This window comes from Giraffa tippelskirchi, chromosome X, assembly GCF_054371585.1.
Source record: "Giraffa tippelskirchi isolate mGirTip1 chromosome X, T2T-mGirTip1v1.2.pri, whole genome shotgun sequence".
NCBI lineage: Eukaryota > Metazoa > Chordata > Mammalia > Artiodactyla > Giraffidae > Giraffa > Giraffa tippelskirchi.
In genome coordinates, this window is record NC_137289.1 from 40,586,756 (window position 1) to 40,611,110 (window position 24,355).

Sequence of the window (24,355 nt, forward strand, 5' to 3'; positions counted from 1 at the left end):
GCAAAGGAAACAATAAACAAGATTAAAAGATAACCCTCAGAAAGGGAGAAAATAATTGCAAATGAAACAACTGACAAAGGATTAATCTCCAGAATATATAAGTAGCTCATATAGCTCAATATTAGGAAAACAAACAGCGCATTCAAAAAATGGGCAAAAGACCTAAACAGACATTTCTCCAAAGAAGACATACAGATGGCCAAGAAACACATGAAAAGATGCTCAACATCATTAATCCTTAGAGAAATTCAAATCAAAACTACAATGAGCTATCACCTCACACCATTCAGAATAGCCATCATCAAAAATTCTACAAACAATAAATGCTGGAAAGGATGTAAAGAAAAGCAAACCCTCCTATACTGTTGGTGGAATGTAAACTGATACAGCCATTATGGAGAACAGTATGGAGATTCCTTAAAAAACCAGGAATAAATACCATATGACCCAGCAACCTCACTACTGGGCATATACCCTGAAAAGGATCCATGTACCCCAATATTCACGTGTGCTTAGTCACTCAGTCGTGTCTGACTCTTGCGACTGCATAGACGGTATCCTGCCAGGCTCCTCTATCCATGGGATTCTCCAGACAAGAATACTGGAGTGGGTTGCCATTTCCTTCTCCAGGGGATCTTCCCAACCCAGTGACTGAACCTAGGTCTCCTGCATTGCAGTCAGACTCTACCGACTGAGCTACGAGGGAAGCCGAACATTCATAGCAGCAGTATTTACAACAGCCATGACATGGGAGCAACCTACATGTTCATCAACAGATGAATGGATAAAGAAGATGTGGTATATATACACCATGGAATATTACTCAGCCATAAAAAAGAACGAATTTGAGTCAGTTCTAGTGAGATGGATGAACCTAGAGCCTGTTAAAGAGAGTGAAGTCAGTCAGAAAGAGAGAAACAAATATAGTAGATTAATACATATATATGGAATCTAGAAAAATGACACTGATGAACCTATTTACAGGGAAGGAATGGAGACATAGATATAGAGAATGGACTTGTGGACACAGTGGGGGAGGGAAAGAGTGGGACGAATGGAGAGAGTAGCATCTATATATATATATATATATATATATATATATATATATATATATATATATACACACACACACACACACACACACACTATGGAGTGTAAGATGGATAGCTGGTGAGAAGTTGCAGTGTAGCACAGGGAGCCCAGTCTGGTGCTCTGTGATGATCTGGAGGGATGAGATGGGGAGAGGGGTAGGAGGCCAGAGAGGGAGGGGAATGTATGGCTGATTTGCGTTGTGGTATGGCAGAAACAAATATAACATTGTAACATTTTTAAAAATATATTTAAATTTAAAAAATAGGGGCAGGGTTGAGGTAAGAAATACAAACATACATAAGAGTATATAACTACCCCCAAGAACTGAATGCCTGAAGGAGGGAGCACATGACAGAAGAGGAGCCAAATAAGAAAGGGAATGGGGAATCCTGAGGCCCTTTCTCTCTAGGCCTTTACTAACACAGATCCACTGAGGCCTGGGAAAGGCAGTTAGGAACAGAAGTCATGACTGCCGATCTTTTCGTACAGCATGTTGAACAGTAGGCAGAATAGAAAATGTTAGCACTGTAATATTTAAACCCCTTTCCACAAAATGAAAGCTAGACTTAGTGCTGGTGCTCTTACTTGGCTCAGTCTCTCTACTGAAATCTACCATCAGGGCCTAGAGGCAACAAGGTTGGGTGATAAACTCATAGGATTTTCCCTCCTTTAAGCTGACCTGAAGTCTCCATGTTATTATGTCCCTGTCAAGTATTTAACTAAACGGTTAAGGCTGTATATTGTCACCCTGCTTATTTAACTTATATGCAGAGGACATCATGAGAAACGATGGGCTGGAGGAAGCACAAGCTGGAATCAAGATTGCTGGGAGAAATATCAATAACTTCAGATATGCAGATGATACCACCCTTATGGCAGAAAGCGAAAAACTAAAGATCCTCTTGATGAAAGTGAAAGAGGAGAGCGAAAAAGTTGGCTTAAAGCCCAACATTCAGAAAACTAAGATCATGGCATCTGGTTCCATCACTTCATGGGAAATAGATGGGGAAACAGTGGAAACAGTGGCTGACTTTATTTTTCTGGGCTCCAAAATCATGGCAGATGGTGATTGCAGCCATGAAATTAAAAGACGCTTACTCCTTGGAAAGAAAGTTATGACCAACCTAGACAGCATATTATAAAGCAGAGACATCGCTTTGTCAACAAAGGTCCGTCTAGTCAAGGCTATGGTTTTTCCAGTGGTCATGTATGGATGTGAGAGTTGGACTATAAAGAAAGCTGAGTGCAGAAGAATTGATGCTTTTAAACTGTGGTGTTGGAGAAGACTCTTGAGAGTCCCTTGACTGCAAGGAGATCCAACCAGTCCATCCTAAAGGAGATCAGTCCTGGGTGTTCATTGGAAGGACTGATGTTGAAGCTGAAACTCCAATACTTTGGCCACCTGATGCAAGGAGTTAACTCATTGGAAAAGACCCTGATGCTGGGAAAGATTGAGGGCAGGAAGAGAAGGGGACGACAGAGGATGAGATGGTTGGATGGCTTCACCGACTGAATGGACATGGGTTTGGGTGGATTCTGGGAGTTGGTGATGGACAGGGAGGCCTGGCGTGCTGCGGCTCATGGGGTCACAAGGAGTCGGACACAACTGAGCAGCTGAACTGAACTGAAGTATTTAACTAAACAGTTACCTTGATGTCAGCACTAAAATTGTTGATTTTCTGCCAGCCTGAGTTTTCCAAATGAAAATTTGCCCATCTAAGCAGAAGCTCTTCTGGAGATAATTTCATAAGCTCCTCCAAAGTCTCACCATCTCGAAGTAAAGCAGCCAAGGCTACAAAGGAAAAAAAGAAAAACCCAACCGATACATTATATGGTAACAGTCATTACATGTTTATTGAGTCTTTTGACACTCTGTTAAGTAAGTAACAGAGGTACAAAAAGTACTGTGACCTAGTTCCTGGTTTTCAGGTACTCACAGTCTAATAATAAAGATAAATGAAAGTATATAATGAGTTATAAGATGATACAGATAGAAACACTTAATTACAAGAATACACAGCATTACATATTTTAACATCTTGATTATTCATCACATTCCAAATACCAAGTAAGTTCTAGCTTTAAGTTGAACATTGTTACATTATGTCATATATTTACATAAACTATTCTTAAATAATATTAAAATCAGAGGCTTGGGGGAGTATGTTTAAAACTTTGGAGCCTTTTGATTTAAAGAGTATTCAAACCCTATGGTATTTATATTTAAGCATAACTAACTCTTGAAATGTTAAACCTGGTTTTTTAAATTAATTTAATTGGAGGCTAATTACTTTACAATATTGTAGTGGCTTTTGCCATACCTGTTTTTAAAGAAAAAGAATTCAACTTTACATTGTCTATAGCACCTAATATGTAAAGGTTCCTCAACACTTTTTTGTTATTGAATTAAATGTGCAGAAGAAGCCAAGGGTTTTTGGTTAAATATCCCCAGAGATAAGAGGTAGAAGCTTGGGCATCTGCACAGAGAATTGTCTAAATTTAGGTACTGTTTTTATGGAGAAGTTGTATAGTCCTTATGCAATAATTCCCTCCCATAGGATAAAAGGAGATTTACACTGAACAAGAAGACTAAAACTGCCTGACTTCCAAAGAGGTCTAAGTAATATCTCTAATGGGCAAACTTCATCTTTCATAGACTCCACTTCACACCATGTCACTCTGGCACTGAGGGATTTAAGTAAAGGCAGAGGCAACATTGTCACTTGTACAGAAACCTCCTCATGCTCTCCATCTCCAAGTCAAAAGGCTGGAAAGGATTAAACAGCCTGACCTCCCTGCACCTGAGACCTTGTCAGAGATAAATCATTTGACTTATTACATGAGCCAATGTAGTTTAATTTTGTTGTCTTCCTTTCCTTGTTCAATGGACTTTAACTCTAACAAGATAAACACTGCTCTGAAGAGGCTAGCAACTAGAAAAATTTTATTTGTTTAAATACAGCCCACTTTGAGTGGACTGAAAATTTTAAGTATCATAAAGTCTTGGATAAATGTGCAGAATAGGACTGTTGACAGGTATTGTGAGACCCTGAAATACTGAGAACTCCCAATATATATTCTTCCCCCAAAGTAACTGAAGATTGATATGGTGATTTCCGGAAAAAAACGTGAATATTTGGAGTGATGCTTAATATTTTAAACTTCAAAAGGAGAGGACAGTGTAGCACTTCCTAGGACCTTAGGACAATTGTATCACATATGCTTACACATTCTACAAGTCTATGATGTGATATCAAACCCTATGCTATAAAAACGGTGCTTCTGCTAATTCAGGAAATATGAGACCATCAAGGGCAGGTTAGAATATTTTTGAAGAGTCTTAAATCTATAATAGAATAGAAAAGGTATTAAAATTAATAGGAGATGGTGTGCCTGAGGGTGGTAATGGGGTGGGGACTATGTGAGTAGAGCAGAAAAGAACTTTGCACAAATTCCTTAAACTCTCTGGGTTTTCATGTCTTTATTGTGAAATGAATTCTAAAGAGCCAGACAAATGTTAATTACTACTAAAGAAGAAAGTTATAATTAGGCTGTTTTCCTGAATAACACTATAACATTACCTTCTGTTAATTCTAATTATCATCTAATCACCTCAATTAGGTGAAAGCATGACAGTCTGCATGACTAGAAAAAAATAACCAATAAACAATTTTCAAGATCATGACTGTGTTTCATTACCTTCATTCCTGCTTAATTCAATGTCAGCAAACAAACCGATCTTAATGATCTGCCACAGCAGTCCCAAAACCAGGTGAGGCTTCCCAGCCCTCAAATCCTCTGCACCAATGTTCACAACATGACATCCAATGGCAGAAGCTGAATTCAGTGCCAAGTTCAAGTTTTCCTGCAAGACAGCCAATTTATAACACTTGCTTCTTGACCTTTCTGTTTTTTTACAGTCTTTTTCTCCCTTCACTGAAATAACACTCAGTAATGACATTATGTATTAAGTTTACCCATACATGATCCACAGAAAGTAATATCCAAGCTTTGGTGTTAAAAGCATAGCTAAAACAAATCTATCCTCATTTTTATAGTCTTTTCCAGATTTCCAAGGCAAGTTAACAGCATTTTTAGTTAGCCTCGATTGAAAGATACCGACCCTAAAGGAAAAGGCTGAGTTACTAGAGTAAGTATATCCATGTGGGTTATGTGTTGAATTTTTTAAAATGCCTAAATGAGAGGTCTACTGAATACACATGAGAGTTCTAGAAGTTCTGAATCTCCTCATCCCAAGAGATGGCCTTGCATGAGGAAATACTGCTATATAACGCCCTAATACGAGATGGAAAATAAAAGCCTTCTATTCTTCAAGCATGCTAATTAACTAAGAGCTTAAACATGCTTGCTTATTTCTGTATGTTTGAACGCAAAATGTAATGAAAAGAATATAGGGCTTTGCAGTTACACCTGGATTTGAACTTTAGTTCCAGCACTATTTACCTTGGTACAGCTCTGAAATCTTTCTGCATCTCAGCTTCTATGAAATCTGGAAAATAATCCTCAACTCAGAGCTGTTGTAAGAATTAAATGAGACAATGCAAAATGCAGAGCCTTCAGTCTGTAAAACAGGTCCTCAAATAATAGTTTCATGGAAGGAGAGGAGAAGAGTGCATACCTGAATGATGAATGGTGTGAGTTTCTTCTTGTTGATTGCTCTCTCATCAATTGTATCAGGAACTGAAAGGTTGATCATTTTACTGAAACAGAAATTTTAAAATAAGTTGACTTATTTTTTAAATAATCCATAAATATTCACAAATATTTTAAGGCTTATTATAATATCTATCTCATGTAATCTGAAAAAAAAGCAATGTATGACTTTAGTCAGGTTGATCAAAAAACCATACATATAAAAATGCAAATAAAGGAAAGACCAAAGTGCTTATAGTAGTTGAATATTTCTGAGTTGGGGATTGGGGCATATTTTCTTATTTAATGTTTTGTACTTCTCACATTCTTTTAGAAGAATGAATTACTTGGATATTAAAAACTTTGTTGAGTAAGTGTTAAAAACAGATAATATCCCACATTGGAACTGAATCTCTCTGTTAGATTATATAATGTATAATTAAAATGATTTCATCTACAAAGACTGAAAATTAGTTGAGCATGAGATTCTTTCATTCACCAAATATTTATTGAGTACCTAGATGATGCACCTGGAGAAGGCAATGGCACCCCACTCCAGTACTCTTGCCTGGAAAATCCCATGGATGGAGGAGCCTGGCGGGCTGCAGTCCATGGGGTCACTGAGTCGGACACGACTGAGCGACTCCACTTTCACTTTTCACTTTCATGCCCTGGAGAAGGAAATGGCAACCCACTCCAGTACTCTTGCCTGGAGAATCCCAGGGACAGGGGAGCCTGGTGGGCTGCCGTCTATGAGGTCGCACAGAGTCGGACACGACTGACGCGACTTAGCAGTAGCAGTAGCAGATGATGCACCAGGTACCATATTTGGTGCTGAAAATACAGTGATAATATCGATAGAAAGAAAAGTTGTATTAATTAGGGCAGGATCTGACTTAGAACAACCTCATTTGGTAAAATTTGGAGTTAGACTCTAACATTTTAGATGTTTATACTACTGTCCTAAAACAAGTTATTTTGCATAGAGAAAACCGTGCTTATTTCCATGCAAAATTTAAATATTAAATAAATAGTATCATATGAGTCTCTCTATTAAAATATATGGGAAATTATTTCTTTACAGCCTATAAGTGGCAAGTAAAAGGGTATCTCACATTTTTAGAAATCATCTTTTTAAATAACCAAAATGACCGTATTGGAAAAAAACAAATTTTATATATTGTACACTGTCATCAGAAATATACCCACTGTACTGTTCTAAGTGTTCCAATATGTACTTACTCAATGCTCACAACAAATTTCTGAGCAAGCACAATAATATGGGGATCATAATGGATGGATCCTGAAATGCAAAGCAGTCAAGTACCTTTTTTTTTTAATACTTCTTCCCTACTATGGAAAAGGTCAGTTTTCATTTCAATCCCAAAGAAAGGCAATGCCAAAGAATGCTCCAACTACCGCACAATTGCACTCATCTCACACACCAGTAAAGTAATGCTCAAAATTCTCCAAGCCAGGCTTCAGCAATACGTGAACCGTGAACTTCCAGATATTTGAGCTGGTTTTCGAAAAGGCAGAGGAACCAGAGATCAAATTGCCAACATCTGCTGGATCATCGAAAAAGCAAGAGAGTTCCAGAAGAACGTCTATTTCTGCTTTATTGACTATGCCAAAGCCTTTGTGTGGATCACAATAAACTGTGGAAAATTCTGAAAGAGATGGGAATACCAGACCATCTGACCTGTCTCTTGAGAATCCTGTATGCAGGTCAGGAAGCAACAGTTAGAACTGGACATGGAACAACAGACTGGTTCCAAATAGGAAAAGGAGTATGTCAAGGCTGTATATTGTCACCCTTCTTATTTAACTAATATGCAGAGTACATCTTGAGAAACGCTGGGCTGGAAGAAACATAAGCTGGAATCAAGATTGCTGAGAGAAATATCAATAACCTCAGATATATGTAGATGACACCACCCTTATGGCAGAAAGCAAAGAACTAAAGAGCCTCTTGATGAAAGTGAAAGAGGAGAGTGAAAAAGTTGGCTTAAAGCTCAACATTCAGAAAACTGAGATCATGGCATCTGGTTGTATCACCTCATGGGAAATAGATGGGGAAACAGTGGAAATAGTGTCAGACTTTATTTTTGGGGGCTCCAAAATCACTGCTGAAGGTGATTGCAGCCATGAAATTAAAAGATGCTTATTCCTTGGAAGGAAGGTTATGACCAACCTAGATAGCATATTGAAAAGCAGAGACATTACTTTGCCAACAAAAGTCCGTCTAGTCAAGGCTATGGTTTTTTCCAGTGGTCATGTATGGATGTGAGAGTTGGACTGTAAAGAAAGCTGAGCGCCGAAGAATTGATGCTTTTGAACTGTGGTGTTGGAGAAGACTCTTGAGAGTCCCTTGGACTGCAAGGATATCCAACCAGTCAATCCTAAAGGAGATCAGTCCTGGGTGTTCATTGGAAGTACTGATGTTGAAGCTGAAACTTCAATACTTTGGCCACCTCATGTGAAGAGTTGACTCATTGGAAATGACCCTGATGCTGGGAAGGATTGGGGGCAGGAGGAGAAGGGGACGACAGAGGATGAGATGGCTGGATGGCATCACTGACTCAATGGACATGGGTTTGGGTAGACTCCGGGAGTTGGTGATGGACAGGGAGGCCTGGCGTGCTGCGATTCATGGGGTCACAAAGAGTCAGACCCGACTGAGCAAATGAACTGAACTGAACTGAACTATGGTTTGTTACTAGAGAAGGAAATGGCAACCCACTCCAGTATTCTTGCCTGGAGAATTTCATGGACAGAGGAACCTGGTAGGCTACAGTCCATGGGGTCACAGAGTCAGATGCAAATGAACACACACACACACGGTTTATTACAGGATATTAAATATGGTTCCTTATGATATACAGTAGGACCTTATTTTATATATAGTGTACTTTATATATAGTGTGTGTCTGCTAATGCAAAACTCCTAATTTACCATCCCCCCTTTCCCCTTAGGTAACCATAAGCTTGTTTTCTATATCCTTGAGTCTGTTAGTTTTATAAATAAGTTCATTTTTTTCAGATTTCACATGTAAGTGATATCATGTAGTACTTGACTTTCTTTGACTTCACTTAGTATGATAATCTCTAGGTCCATTCATGTTGCTGCAAATGGCGTAATTTCATTCTTTTCATGGCTGAGTAGTATTCCATTCATCTTTTTTATCCACCCCCTGTCGACTGACATTTAGGTGATTTCTGTATCTTGGCTATTGTAAAACAGTGCTGCTATGAACACTGGGGTGCATGTATCTGTTTTACTTTTAGTTTTCTCCAGACATATGCCCAAGAGTGGGATTGCCGGATCATATGGTTACTCTATTTTTAGTTTTTTAAGGAACCTCCATACTTTTTCCTATAGTGGCTGCACCAATTTACATTCCCACCAATAGTGTAGGAGAGTTCAAAGGGGTCAGTGTCTTGATTACAGTTGCGCAGCTACTGAGAGGCAGAGCCTGAAAAGGAACCAGGCAAACTGATTGTAGAGCATGCTGTTAACCACTGTGTTCCACTACCTCAAAAAAGAGGTAAATCTATTGACAGCTGTTGATAATCTTTCACCTTTCTGGCTGAGACACTGTTGGGTCTAGGGCAGCAGCAGTGACAAACATATGTTTCAGAAATAAGTAATTGGAGATTGAAAAGTGACAAGTGGCCTGTTTTTCTCTTTTGGAATTTATGGTACTTGAGAATAAAGAGATGCTGACATAAAAGGATTAACGAAGTTGAAATGCTTAGCTTGCTCAGTGATGAGAAGAAACTGGAAGCTGAAAGCTCCTCTAGGAAGAGGTGTCCAGTATAAATGACTGAGGTTTAGATTCACCTTTGGTGGCACTTTCACAGACAGACATAAAGATGAAATGGACAGAACCTAGACAATTTTCAATTCTAGTTTTTCCCCAAGAAGAATCTGTCAGGCATCCAGAAACGACTGTATCAATTACATGGAAGACTATTCTTGGAAATCTTACCAAAGCACAATTCCATCACCAACAGCTTTGAACAGGTCATCAGTATTTGGGTTCATTGGTATGACGTGTCGGCAATCTGGATCATTTTCCAAAGCTTTGTTTATCCAGTTAACAAAAGCATATTTTTCTTCCTCTAAAATTATGTGGAATAAGACATTAGTTTATTCTCTAGGTTAAATATTTGACTTTAAAGCCTGAAATAGCTGTTCATGAGCACTGCAGTCAGTGTGTCATAAGCCTGTGTTATCCTCTTTGGAAACCCAAACAATTGAATGCAACACAATAGTTCTTAGGAGCTATAAAATTAACAAAGAAATAGAGCAAGGTCAACTGATATTTACAGAAATTACAAAATTCTTAGAAGTTAGTTACAAAATTCTTTAAAAATTCTATTTATATTACCACAGATGGTGCTAGGGGTAAAGAACCTACCTACTGATGCAGGAGACAAAAGAGATGTGGGTTCCATCCCTGGGTCAGGAAGATCCCCTGGAGGAGGGCATGGCAACCCACTCCAGTATTGTTGCCTAGAGAATCCCATGGACAGGGGAGCTACAGTCTATAGGGTCGCAAAAGAGTCAGACACAACTGAAGCGACTTAGCACACACTGCTATAATAAAGCCTATTATTGTATCATGTGTTGCATCATATCAATATTGTGCACATATTGTATCATGGCTCTTACAAGCTAACAAAGTTATATAATAAATACCTGTAATGCTCTTATGGCAAGTATTAGCCCCAGTCCAACTACAGATCACAACAACTTCAACTGTATTCTTACCTAGGAGGCAGGGTTTTTCTAGAGCTTCTCCTTGATATTACAGCAGGCACCATATGTTGTTCACTGTGTTAACCATTACCTGAGTAAGAATGCTGCGTTCCTTCACTGGACAGCTCTGAAGTTCCTCCAAGAGCACAAATCCCTTCTTTCCTGTTGATGGCTTTGTGGAAGGTTTTGGCTATATCACTGCTTTTTACCTCTTGGAAAATCTATTAATGAAAACATGTTGCAGATTCACAATTTTCAATCTGGCACAACTATAAGAATATTGATCTTCTTTTATATGCTGGTAACCTACATTCTCCCCACAGGTGATGAGTGTTAAAAGATAAGGCAAACTAAGCTTTGAGTTTTTAAAATGCTAAACAAGTACTTCAATACTGCTACCAAAAATGAAGCACCAGAAATCAACTGTACACACTTGTCAAAAACATCAAATGCCACATGCATTGAAATCTGCTTTAAGCCAAACACTAGTGTAGTTCAAAGGCATAGGTAAAACTGTTAATTTTCTAGAACAAGGAAGACTCTGTTCTTTTCCTGCAAAGAAAAGACTGAAGGATTTCCCCCTTCTTTAAGCACAATACACAGTGCAAAGAAATATGGAAATTTTATAGCTCAACCAAAAAAACTATTTCTTATCCTGGGGTAGCTTGGTAACAGCTAGAACAGAATAATAAGGGGGGAAATATGCTTAGTTGGCAGCAGAAGATGAATACACCCAGAAAAGAGGCTTTTTGGTGATTTTCTTTTCACAATAAGGCACAAAAGCAGGATGGGACAAAGCAAATTTCACACCCTACTCGAACCAATTGACTGAATGACTGGACATTCCAAAGTTCTGCCTATGTTAAGTCTGAAATACTGGAACTTACCTAACCTCCAATGTGTTCCTGAGCTATCAATGTGCATGGCTAAATTAGCCACCACCAGAAAAACAAGAGCAAGATGTAGTATTTTCATAAAAACTCATTTAAAAGGTGTTTGGAACACAACAGGCTTATTGAAGGAAACTTAGAGCCCTAATGGAAAAGTCACTGAGCAAATAGAAGATAACCCAAAGGCCTTTAGCATTATTGACATGTACATACTTGTACACACACCTCAGGAGGGGTAGCCTATATGTGAAGGTCACAGAACAGAGTGGTGATATCTAGCAGTTCAGGCTGTGTCTGTGAGAGCAGGCATGAGCAGAAGCTGAAATGCAGCCCACGCTCCCCTAAGCAGGCGTGGGGTCTTGTGCAAGACTGTGGCAGGCAGAAACACGAGTGTCTTTTCACATTTAGTCTTTCCAGGAGAACACCTTTTTGTAATTAATTGATGGAGAGAGAGTGACTTTTGTAACCAGTAGGAAAGTTGCTGCAACTCTGTCACAAAGTTATCTTTTCCTGTTACCATCCTTAAATCCTGGCCTTCCTTGGACTTATAAACCCAATTTTATTTAGGAAAATGGTAAGCATGAAGTTTTACAAAATCAAGCTTATTCACTTTGCATAGCTGCGATTTTGTGCTATGTCTGTAATTTCAGAGGTGAACTTTTAGAATGGGTGTGTGTGTGTGTGTGTGTGTGTGTGTGTGCCCGCGCGCGCACCTCCATCTATTTATGTATAATATATAGACACACACATACTGACTACCAATGAAATCACTCTTCCTCCTCTCTGGCCATTATACTGACTCCTATTAAGTATCAATAGTGTGGATCTGACTCATGCACTCTGGGTAATTTTCAAATTATTAAAATCATTTTTACTCACACTCTGATTCCAACCAACTGGAATTTCATTTATTTCACTTTAACATCCAAGCCAAGGTTATACAACAAATGGTGGCTTGGGAATGTAGCAGTTTTCATTGTGATACATTTTGTTCAAACAGGTCCCTCTTTGGTAACTATCCATCAGCTCAGTGAAAAAGCAATCTTCACTATCCCACCTCATTCTGAACTCTACTTCATTTAGTAGAACAGTGTCTAGTAAATTAAAATCCAAAATCTAAGTCTTTTCCTCAAGACTGAGATACTATAAATCACTGGAATGACAAAAAAGCTCCCAATGTGACTGCTTTGGAGTTACCGCCTCAGAATGACATATGAAAACTTATTTTGCTTATTACAATTATTTCTGTCTTAAGTATCATTACCTTCTAAAATTAGGTTGCTTCCGTGATCACAATTTCAGCTGAAAAAATCCAAATTTGTGTACATCATGCAAAAGAGGAGTAATATAAATAATAATCATTTAAAAAAAGAATCTCTGCTTTACAATATTCTATTACTTACATAGCTCTACTTAAACCCTTGATGCTTGGGAATGACATGTTGAATGCAAAGATGCAATTAAATTAGTTACATTTTCAATTGTCTTACAAAATTTACATGACCTTGCTTTTCTAAATATCTTTAAATAAATTCTTCCAGCCGAGTGCAAATTTGCAGTTTCATAGTATTTTCCTCTGTTCTTTAGATTTTAAACAAATGTTAAAAGATAGGAGATGACTGAAGATTTATGTATTTGTTCAGCGGATTCACCACGTGAGAATGAACACTTTCTTTTCTAGTAAAGAAATCTCTCCAGTGGATGATAAGGCAGTTTGAGTATAAGCCTTGGCTTAACAAGAATCTCTGAAATCAGAGAAAACACCAGGCCAACTACTGTGCTGGAGAGTTGTCAATGAATCTTTTCAAAGCTGCCTGTTGTGATACTAACGAGCTCACTGTTTCATGCTGTTTTCCCTCCAGGAGGAGGGACTTGCTTTATCATGTATGAACAAAGTCCTGGTGTACACTGCTCTCTCTGGTTCTATACATTTTTCCAGTCTCTTTTATGGAACATATATGTCCTGTATCCCTTTTAAAAGTGTCATCACCTTCCTAGATCAACACTAGTGGCCAAACCAAAGCAATGCAGAGACATAGGAGTTTAAGAAGCAAAGATTTCAGAAAGAATTGCAAAAAAATGACTGGCTTCCAGCGTTTGAGGTTTGTTTCCAATATAGTAGGTTTGAGTTTTTACTTTTTGGGAATCTGTTGTAGGCCTAAACTTAGTAATAATAGGAAGAGAACACTGCCCATTTAATAAATAGAAATAACTACCAACAACTAACACTTCTATAGTTTTTGCTATATACCAGGTACAATTTTAAGCACTTTGCTTATATGAAGTTACTTATCTCTATGATATACCGGTCTTTTTATAGATGCAGGAAAATACCTTACTACAATCTAAGAAGTATAAAAATCTAGTAACTTAGTTTTGAAATACTCAAGAGAAACAAGATCAGTTAATATATATTTAATTTTAATGTGTGAAGTTTAGATATAATTTAGGGACTCTTTTCTGCCATATATATATATATATATATTCTTCTCCAAAATTCATACAGACATTTTCTTGGTAGCCTGGTTTGCAATTAATACCTTTTAAGCAGCAATTTAAATAAAAACCAAAAATCTAACATGCAAGAACATGTTTATTTCTATTTCCTTATGTTAATCCCTGACAGGAATAACGTGCTTCTGTTAGGGGAAGCACACTGACTGAAACGGCCCATCCTGGCCAGGCACCATAATAACCATTTGCATGAGTTGTTTTACAACAGGAGATCCTGGTAAGGAACAGGGAACTAATAAGCCACCAGCAACCAGAAGAGTTCAGAAAAGGTCAAAAGGGAGACACCACATGTCTGACCACCTTCCCAGAATCCTCCTCTCTGGCATCCATCTTGGCTGAACAAGGCATGCACCACCAGGAAGGACTCTGAGTCAGAATGACTGGCTAAAAACAACCCGGAAACTAATCCCATCACCATAAAACCTGAGACTTTGAGCCAGTGGCAGAGCTGTCCTCCTGGGTTCCCTTACCCTACTGCTCTTCACCTGGGTTCCCTTTCCCAATAAAATCTCTTGCTTTGTCAGCACGTGTCTCCTCAGACAATTCATTTCCGAGTGTTAGACAAGAGCCCAGTTTTGGGCCCTGGAAGGGGTCCCCCTTCCTGCAACACTTCCTTTTTCTCAGATAACTAGGATCTACCATATTTTGTCTAATGATTTGTAAGAGGTTTCATTGATGACAAGGCAGATGGGAGTGGACAGATGTCCGCTTGGTTAATCACACACCCATCTTTCTTTCAGTACAGTCATGGTGGTATCATTCTGAAACTTCAGGTGAGTTATTTTACTGTCATCCTTTCCAATTTTTTGAACAAAGAGGGGTAACTGACAAAGCCACTAGTTCCCTGTGTAATGTTAGGCAAGTCACTTCCTTTTTGAGAAACCCAGGCTTTTTTTCTTTTAATTTGAGAAATGAAGGAGTATAAACATATTGATTTCTTCCAATTCTAAAATATATATATTTTAACCAACAAGGTTCTCATTAGTATTTTATTTTTAAAAAAGTCCTGGGTGATGCCAAAATTATGATGCCTATTATTCACTTTTTAAGAAAATACTAGGTTATTCACAGCCACAAACAGCTGTGTGGAATCAGCAACATTTCAAAATGTACAAAATTAAATATTTCCCTAAGATGATTTTTCTCAAAGACAGTTTCATAACCGTCTCCTTAAAAATACTGGCACACTGCACATCTTGATTATTTAAGTCTGTTCTTTCTAGTTGATTAAAAAATTCTGAGCAGCAAACTATATCAAAAGTAAGCAATCGTAGTTCACCACCACTCTAAGCTGCTTTAAATTCACAATTAAACATGCAGTTACAAGAGGACCAAGTTATACATCAGAGGACATGCAAGTGCTCACATTGCAAGTCAACTGCAACTTACTATTGAACACAGGATTTAAAACAAAAGGCTTTGGCAATAACTGGAGACAAAAAATGGTGGGGAGGAAGTCAGTATTGCAAAAGAAGATGGCAAGAACTATAATAGCATTATAATTCTGACCATTGTGCATTTTAAAACAGTAATGCTCCCTTCCTCCCTGCTCTGCCCCCAGACAAATGCTATCAGAACAGCAGACATCATTACTTAGTCAATTTGCTTCTGGAACTTTCCAGGTGTTCTAAAGGGGCTAATTCTAATAGGAGAAAATATATCAGAATTTCACTTGCTGTATTGAGCTGTGGTTACTGATGGGAGTATATGTTATCATTTCAGGTGTCTTGGGGCAAAAACGAACCCTAGAAAAGATAGGAGTGCTAGGAAGTTTGTGATAATATTAGGCACTAATTACTATCTGTAATACACATAAGGAATGCCAAATAAGATCTAGTCAAACTCAGTCTTAAATGAATAATAAAAATGATGAACTCTTAAAAGTGTTCTTAATTGAGGAAACAGCTATTCTTTAATATCTATCTCAAATACTTTGTCAGTGAATATGGATGGGAAATGTCCTATGTCCAGAAAAATCTTGACCCCACTAGCTAGCAGCTAAAAGCATTAAATTTCAATAATGAGTACCACGCACACACTCGCTAAGCACCGAGTATAGAACACTAGGTGCTTGGGGGTAGAATTAAGAAATCAGCCCCTAACCTTGAAGAGTATTTGATGATACTAGAGAAGAAAACAAGAATTTTAACTGCCTCTTCCAATGGATTAAAAAGATATGCTTCTAACTTTTAATTATCAAAATCATCATCCTAGGGAAAATGGTACAGTTAAACACTACTACCACAAGATTAGCAAACATGTTTTTAATCAGAAAGTTGAACTCAGGAAGCTTCCAAGACTGTGAGTCAGGGTGTATCATTAACATTCGGGACTACGCTGTTCACCTATAGAAAGAGCACTTCAAGGATGTGATTTCACACCTGAACAATGTCCTTTAATAATGCCCCCCTAAGGAGACTGTTCACCTTACACAGTAAGCAGAGTGTTATATTTTTGATTCTGTCAGTGTTTTTTTCTCAGTTCTTGTTAAGATATTCTAATGGCTAAAAGAATGAACTAAATGTAGTGGGTGAGATGAGAGAAATTTTATTAGTTATAACAGTACTACTATGATATATTTAGGAACTTAATAGGACTTATTACTAAAAGACCCCACAAGACAAAGAAGCAATCATTACTTCTAATAATGGTAGGTTTTCACATACTTACATAAACAAATTCGTCAAAACTTATCTTCCCATCTTTATTCCTGTCACCATCCAGCATGAGTTTTTGAATAATTTCTCTCACTTTATATCCAGGTAATGGCATATTAGCTTCCTTGAAAAGCTCATGAAGTTCATAGTTACAAATGAATCCATTGCTGTTGAGGTCTTTTTGATAAGGGAGAACAAGCAAAAAAGGAAATAAGTTAACCTATAGAGTATTTTTCTTCATTTTAGGCTCAGTTCTTAAAGCTTAAAGTTCATAAGCTCAGCTAAATACAATATTATCCTTTCTTATTGTTTGCTACCTAAAGAGGTTTGAAAGGGAAATGCAAATTTTAACTGAAAGGGCATGGCTTACATCATGTTTCTTGTATTTTGAACTGTATATGTAGCTTAGCTTAAAAATAGCATCCCTAATATTAGGAAAGCATAGTTGTCTAATAAAATTATCATTAAATCATAAAGTTGACAGGACTTCAGAATAGATTATACACCAATAAAACACTGCCATGGTATAAAACAATTCCTACTGTAGCTATCTAGGAGTTTTATGATCCATATTCTCCTCTCTGTCAAAGATAACAGTTTGTGATTAATGCTAATTATATTATATAGAACACCTGAAATTATGCTATCTTCTTGAGTGCCAATGTTTTCAAGAGTTAATGTAAATAAATGTTAATACAAAACAAATACAGAGTTCATAAAAATAAATGCAGTCATAAGTAATGCAAATGTTTAAATGAAGTCTACAAATAATTAAAAAATTTTTGTGCTTTCATAATTTTAACAGAGTGTATCTAAGTGCTGATAATGCTTATTCTGAAACAATTAAAAATGGAAAAAAAACTGATCAATTGCTAAAAGTTAATTTATTGGAAAATAGGGCTAATGTCCTGAGGTGTAATTTTTTAGTAAAGACAGTTGGACTTTCACCAACTATTTCATATACTTAAATGTTCAGAAATGCTTTTTATTGCTTAGCTCCTCCACTGATTTTCATATATAAATTTAATTATAATAGAGGGAAACAATCTGAATAGAGAAATGGCTCAAGATGATGCCAATACCATTCAAGAAGATATACTATGAAGTTAATCTATTTGATATATTACTTAAAAACTGTACCAAAACAAAAAATAAAACAAAATTGCACCAGATACCATTCCTAAGATTGGAGATACTGCAACCAATGAAACACAGTCTTGCTAGACAAAAGCTCACCTTCTCATGACAACTAATAAGCAAGTAACATATAGCATAAGTGCTATGAAGAAAAATAAAGAGGGTAAGGGGTTAGAATAGGGGCTATTTTGCCCTCCATGGAACATTCAGTGCATAAAGGCCAGGAATGCTACTAAAAATCCTCCAGTGCATATGACTCCCACTCACATTCCCATCCGGCAACACAGAATTGTGCAGCTCAACTTGTCAATAATGCTGACGTTGAAGAACCCTGGGTTATAGTGACAGGGGGATATGGGTGATGATGGGAGTGCTATTTAGATAGAATCATCAAGGATGGCCACTTTGATGAGGTAATATTTGAATGAAGACTTACGTGAGGTAAGAAAGTGAATCATGTGGCTATCTGTGGGGGGTGGATTTTAGGTAGAGGAAAGAGCAAATGCAGTCTGTGATGTGGAAGTGTGCCTGACATGTTTCGGGGACAGCAAAGATCCAGTATGACTTGAGCAGGGTGAGCAAAGGAGAAAATGAGAGAGGAGGTCAGGGAACTGATCATGGAAGCTCTTATAGGCCATGGTACACACTCTGGATTTTCTTCTAAGTATGATCGAAGCAAAATTGATATTAGCCAGTGTGGGCCAATTATTAAAATATTAAATCCCCTGTATGAAACCATTTCCCTAATAAACTGAAAGCTGATGAAATTGTTATGTTTAGTTTTAATGAAGTATATGATTCTAGAGTCAAATATTCTTAAGCATAGATTACCATATTTTAAATCTATCAATTAAAATAATCATACTTTTAAAGCATCATCACTAAAGTACCCAACACTTCTGAAAATCACTAATAGTTCCTTCAAGGTAAAGTACTTGATTCCCCTTAGGGCACATCTTCACTATTTTTGCTTTGAATGTATAAAAGGCCATACATCAAACACTTTATTAGTAAGTGTTTATATGCAGAAATTAATCCAGCAACGACATCTGCAGTTGCTAAAAAGGACAAAGTAATCCACATAGCACTGTGGTAGGATTTTAGCAACTTCTGATGAATGAAATTCTTGGGTTTAAATACACCTTTCCCCATGCACATACCAATCTGTTTCTCCCATTTTTTTAAAAAAGCGAAAAGACAACTCAGTTCTAGGGAGTGTGACAAAGTGAAAGATACACAGCATACACAACAAGAGGGAGTAATGTGACACAGGCTCTAACTACATTTAATTTTCCCAAGTCATCTCTCCAGATCATAGTTTTCTCATCTGTAAAAGGAGGGCTTCATTTGATCTTAGAGATCAAATGATCTCTAAGATCCCCTTTTAGCTCTAAAAACTGGAGATAAAAAACCATCATACACATGAAAAACAAATATAGAGTAAGAGCATTCTGACCATTATTAAACCTCAGTATCCAACCACCATATTCCTTCATTTTATTATATCTATAGAGAAGGAGACGGCATATTCCTTTTGACTATCGAAACTCTGTCCACGCTAGCAATTTCTGATAGAAAGATATTTTAAAACATGCTCTGACTTTCCTCTGACTTCTGAAGTGACATACCAGAACATAATTTAATTGTGTTACTTACTCCATCTTAGACCTAGCATGCTGTTCTTTTTGTATTCTCAGTGATATAATAGAAGTGGAAGGCAGAGATGTTTATTTTTGTATTTATTATGCTGGAGAACTATAATGAATTCAAAGCTACATGAAACTGACAAAGGCACTGAGTCTAGTCTGTCTGGCAGTTTCTTTGCTTTAGGTAGAAGAGAGGTGCAGGCAATGGGGGAACTATCACTTGTGTGCACCCTCTCTGAAATAACCTCTCTTGAGCATTAATTAGAAGCTCACTGATGTGATTAAAAGATGCCAGGAAATAGCCACCCTAAAATATAACTAGCATAAAATAACCACATGTGGAAATACCATTTTGAAGTAAGAGAAGTAATAACAGATGCTTTCAGCAATGGACAGAAATGTTTTAAAGGGGGTCTGGAGGAATATGAATTTGTCATTACCTGACAATCTTACGAGATTGTAAAAATCTCTTGATAAAGATTCTCCTAAATCTTTCTCCAACCCCAGTATGTAGCACAGTACCTTGCATAGAATAAGCAGAGGGAAAAAATTATTTTTGTAGAACCATTGATCCTGAAGTATTTTTAAATTAATTTTTATTGGAGTATACTTGATTTACAATGTTGTTGGTTTCTGCTGTACAGCAAAGTGAATCAGTTTTATATATATATATATATATACATATACCTACTCTTTTTTAGATTCTATTCCCATGTAAGTGATTACAGAATATTGAGTAGCATACACTGTAGGTTCTTATTAGGATCCTCAAGTATTAAACCAGGAAAATAATGCTCTAATCTAATGAGCATTTTAAAAACATAAATAAGCAAACAACAATGAGCAAAAAATGAAGAAATAGCACTGATAGACTGAATGGCACTCCGTCAGGAAACCCTGAGAACAGAAATATCCCTTAAATAGCATTCAATCTCATTCCCTTTGTTCTAATTCTGTCCCCATCCAGCAGCCTTCAGATCTGTAATTTGGTTTTCTAAGTGAACACACCCACCAAGGAGTATCCAAGTAGACTACCAATGATGGCTGTCAGGTCAGGACCTCTCTCTCATTCTAAATGTAGAAACCTGCTTCGACTTTATTAAGAAAAACTGTGCACTTGCATAGCATGAATCAACCTCTAGAGCAAATCGAGTCCTTACTCTGTGGCAGGCACAGGGCTAGACACCAAAGATACAGAATTAATCAGACAGAACGTCTGCTTTTTACTTGAAACTGTGGCTTCAAAATCCTTATAAAAATCTGGAGTTACTTGGAATCTCTCTCCTGTATCTTTCCTGATATGGGAAAAGAATAGTTGACCATGCGTCATCTTCTTCTACATATTTGTAAAATTTTACCTACTGTTTCTCCATATTTTAAAAGCAGAGCAAGCTTGTACTACCTCCTGAGATCAAAGGCATTTTAGTGTTAGTACTAGTAAATTACTGCAAGGCTTTCTGTCTCTAAATCATACCTTTTGAAGAAAACAATTTTAATTTCAATAAGAAGGCAGAGGGAGCCTTAAAAGGCAGCTTGAAATTAATTTTAGAAAATCTCCCAGCTGCTAAAGTACTTGAAAGACAAAACAGGGTGCAATTACTTTAAAAGAGTTTTAGGCTAATTTTATTCCCAATCTCCAGCCAACACACACACACAAAACAGTTTTAACAACTGGAAATCACAACCTCCTGGCATGATGGTAGTTCTTTATTTTCGCATTAAAGCTGTCAATATTCTGGAGGCCCTTTCTGGCTCATTTGCCCCTTCTTCATTAACTACCCATTGGCATGGGGGTGGAACAAGTTTTGCATTTCGAAAACTCTTCTGTTCCAGCATCCTATTTTTGACCACCCGATAACGTAGACATTATCATACAGCCTATATTATTTAGAGAATTTTCAATGTTTCTACAAGCACGGGTCTCAACTTTTCAGTTCAGAAAATATGGTCAGCATGGGTAGACACTGACAGGCTGGGGAGGGGAGGGGAGAAGAAACTCCACCTAACTACTGAACAAAGTTCCCGCATAGAGTCGAGAGCTAAATTTCAAGAAATGGATCAAGTGTTCTATTTTTAAAGAAATTGCTATACTTAAAAAAACACACAAAGATGCTCCCAAGGGTGTACCAGAGAGGCCTGTGTCTTTCATACTGGCTGCTGAATTCATCAGAAAGGAATTAAATGTTTTTAACAACAGATTCTGTCTGTCTGTCTGTCTATGATGACACGTGTAGATTCACATCTGCACTTAAAAAAAACACAAAACCTTATTATGCTCTTAACAAGTATTATTTTAGATGCCAGTACTCTCCCCAAACCCTCCCCCCAAGTAACCTTAAAGTAAATAAACTCATTATACAGCCATGTTCCTGCAGAAGTTTGAATCACACCAAGAATGCATATCCTTAAAAGGAAATGTTTTCCCTCCCCTTGCATCCTGTTATTTAAGCTATTTTCAGTACTTGTCTGGAGAAAGCTGAGCCAGAATTCAAGTGGTTTTGATTTTAGCTGCTGTTTTACACTGCCCATGTCCAGGTGGAATGTGGTGTAATCTGTCACTTCAAATGCATCTTTTGGGGTGCTACTTTGTCTTATAAATCTGACAGTGAGAAAAACCTGGGTTTCCCTTGACTCTTAGGTTGTGTGTGTGTGTGTGTTGCTTTATCCAGCCTTGATTCTGTCTAAATCTCGTGTCTTTCTTTATAAACAGGTCATATGTGTGTGTCCTCATCTGCAATACATATGCAACTTCTTTACTAACCCACTGCGGACAGTGCTCATTAGGACTTAAAGAAGAAAACCAATCAAGTACAGATGCACATCCTTTACAAAATGCTGTGTTTAAAAGTTCCATTTAGTTTAACTGATAAACACCACAAATTTTTGCATTAAAAAATGACAAAAGGAATCTATGTATCTAGCAATAATGGGTTTATACACACACACACGATCCTGACCGCCTGTGAAAGCACACAACATATTAATTTAAAAGACTCAGCCAAGAAACTTGCACAGAAGAATTTGGATTATATTCCATCCTCAGATCTAAGCAATAAAGTTGAGCTTTCATCAGGCATTAAAACTTTAGAAAAGGGAGATGCTAAACATCTCCAGATGCTTAGATAAACACGGATTTTGCCTTTCACAGCTTATATCTTTTGAGGTAGCTCACTCCAGCAAATACATATAAGAGGCAGTTTAATGAGTCCCAGCTAACAGTAGAATAGAGGTTGCTACCGAAGAGTTCATCCTAATGGTGGATCCCCAAAGGTGGAAGTCAAGTACAGCTGAAGGCTGGACAAGATTAGAGGGCTGGAGACCAGGCAATCAAAAATGTTGTCTATCAACTGTTTTCCAACTCAAAATTGGCCATGACTTCCCACCTGCTGCCACTTCCCCACTTAAAAAATACACACACACGCACATTCTCACATACATGTATGCTCCTGCTCTTACCCAACACACCTATAATCTGTGCACCTATCTTCCACACAGTCAAAACACAGCTTTCAGACTATCTTGAGACCTTAATTTCCAATATTCCATCGATAATTAACCAGACAGCACAGTGAAAGAGCACTGGTCTATTTCTTTATTTTTTTTGGTTGGGCTGTAGTTTTTATTTTTTAAGCCATAATTAAACAAATATGCACTGGTGTCATTTTATTGAATGCTAAAAGTAAATTAAATGAAACCACTGTACTTTTTGTCACATCATCTGGATGTGGTTTTTATATACTAGAGAATATCAAGTAACATGAAATCACTTAACTTCCTGAGATGAGAAAATCTGGTATAGCTACAATCACCATAACCAAAAAATTTTGGCTTAGTTTGGTGGGCATCCTCAAAGGAATATACCCACACTATTCCTAGTCACTTATGAAACCCCATTATTCTTTAATTTCAAAAGTGTAGAATTCCTGTTTTGTTTTGTTTTTTAAAGCAGAGTGGCTACTGCTTAGGAGAGAAAAAAGTCAGATTAAGTGTTTGCAGGACTAAAGCCGGTCTGAGCAGTTCTACATTATATGAATTTACCTTTATGACAAGTAATCATTCAAATGACCTCTAGCTTCCCTAACAAGATTAAAGTTTCAGAATGTAAAAGACATTTTCTACTTGGTAAAATATTTACTTCCTAAGTGTTCCGAAAAACTTTATATATTCTTCTTTAGAATGAATTCATGCAGCCTTGCAGCATTTAAATTAAAACAGAAACATCATGATGTAAGAAAAAATGAGAGCCAAGGCTTCTGCTATCCCAACGAGAAATACTGGAAACAAATATTGAGAAAATGAAAATAATTAAATGAAAATATACTGCTTGGAACTTAACATTAAGCAGGTGCAGAAAGTGAATGAAAGGAGAACTTTAAATCTTAGTACTCGATTTTTATTGCTAGTAAAGAGAATTTTAAAGCACTATTAATTGATTGAACAAAACCCATGATTAGTGGTAATTACAGAGATTTTCTCCATACACTATGATTTTGCTGAATTTCTAAAGAGATAATCAAGGCTATTATTGTTAATAGATGGGGAAAATCATACAATGATTTCCATATTTTGTCACAATTGAACTGAGATAAAGTAGTCCGCCCTTACCTCCCCATAAGAAAGAATTGTCCTTGTCAGGAAAATAAGTTATGGAGCTTGTTTTTAAAATCAAGTTTTCCTGAATGAAGGGAAAAAAAAGGGATTTCCATAATACCTTTGATAGTTGCCTAAGGGCTCTGTAAATAAGAACTAAAAACTACAAAGATTTTAAAGGAAAATCTAGATTCAGCTGGGTCTTTAAACACTTTTCTGAAAGACTATACACAGCTTTTAATATGCTGGAAAATACAAATTTTATGTGTTACACTGTAATGGCCAAAGCCTTCAGCAGTAAATTCTGCCATGATGAAAATCTTCATAACAAAGACCCTTTGTGATAAAGACAAAGTCCTAGTACATGAAAAGACTATGTATAATTCCTTAGAATTCAATTATTTATGTATT

General features: G+C 37.1%; 1 protein-coding gene across 2 annotated transcripts in view; it reads right to left on the bottom strand.

Annotated features, from left to right (window-relative positions):
* LOC145537072 (plastin-3-like) overlaps nucleotides 1-24,355 on the bottom strand; it is a 45,451-nt gene that overhangs the window by 15,585 nt on the left and 5,511 nt on the right. For both annotated transcript variants that reach the window (XM_081567586.1, XM_081567587.1), the window contains exons 3-8: nucleotides 16,585-16,748; nucleotides 10,602-10,731; nucleotides 9,738-9,870; nucleotides 5,732-5,813; nucleotides 4,792-4,957; nucleotides 2,742-2,884 (exon numbers count right to left, since the gene is read on the bottom strand). In XM_081567586.1, coding sequence (XP_081423712.1) covers nucleotides 2,742-2,884; nucleotides 4,792-4,957; nucleotides 5,732-5,813; nucleotides 9,738-9,870; nucleotides 10,602-10,731; nucleotides 16,585-16,748 — 818 coding nt within the window. The remainder of the gene's footprint in view (nucleotides 1-2,741; nucleotides 2,885-4,791; nucleotides 4,958-5,731; nucleotides 5,814-9,737; nucleotides 9,871-10,601; nucleotides 10,732-16,584; nucleotides 16,749-24,355) is intronic.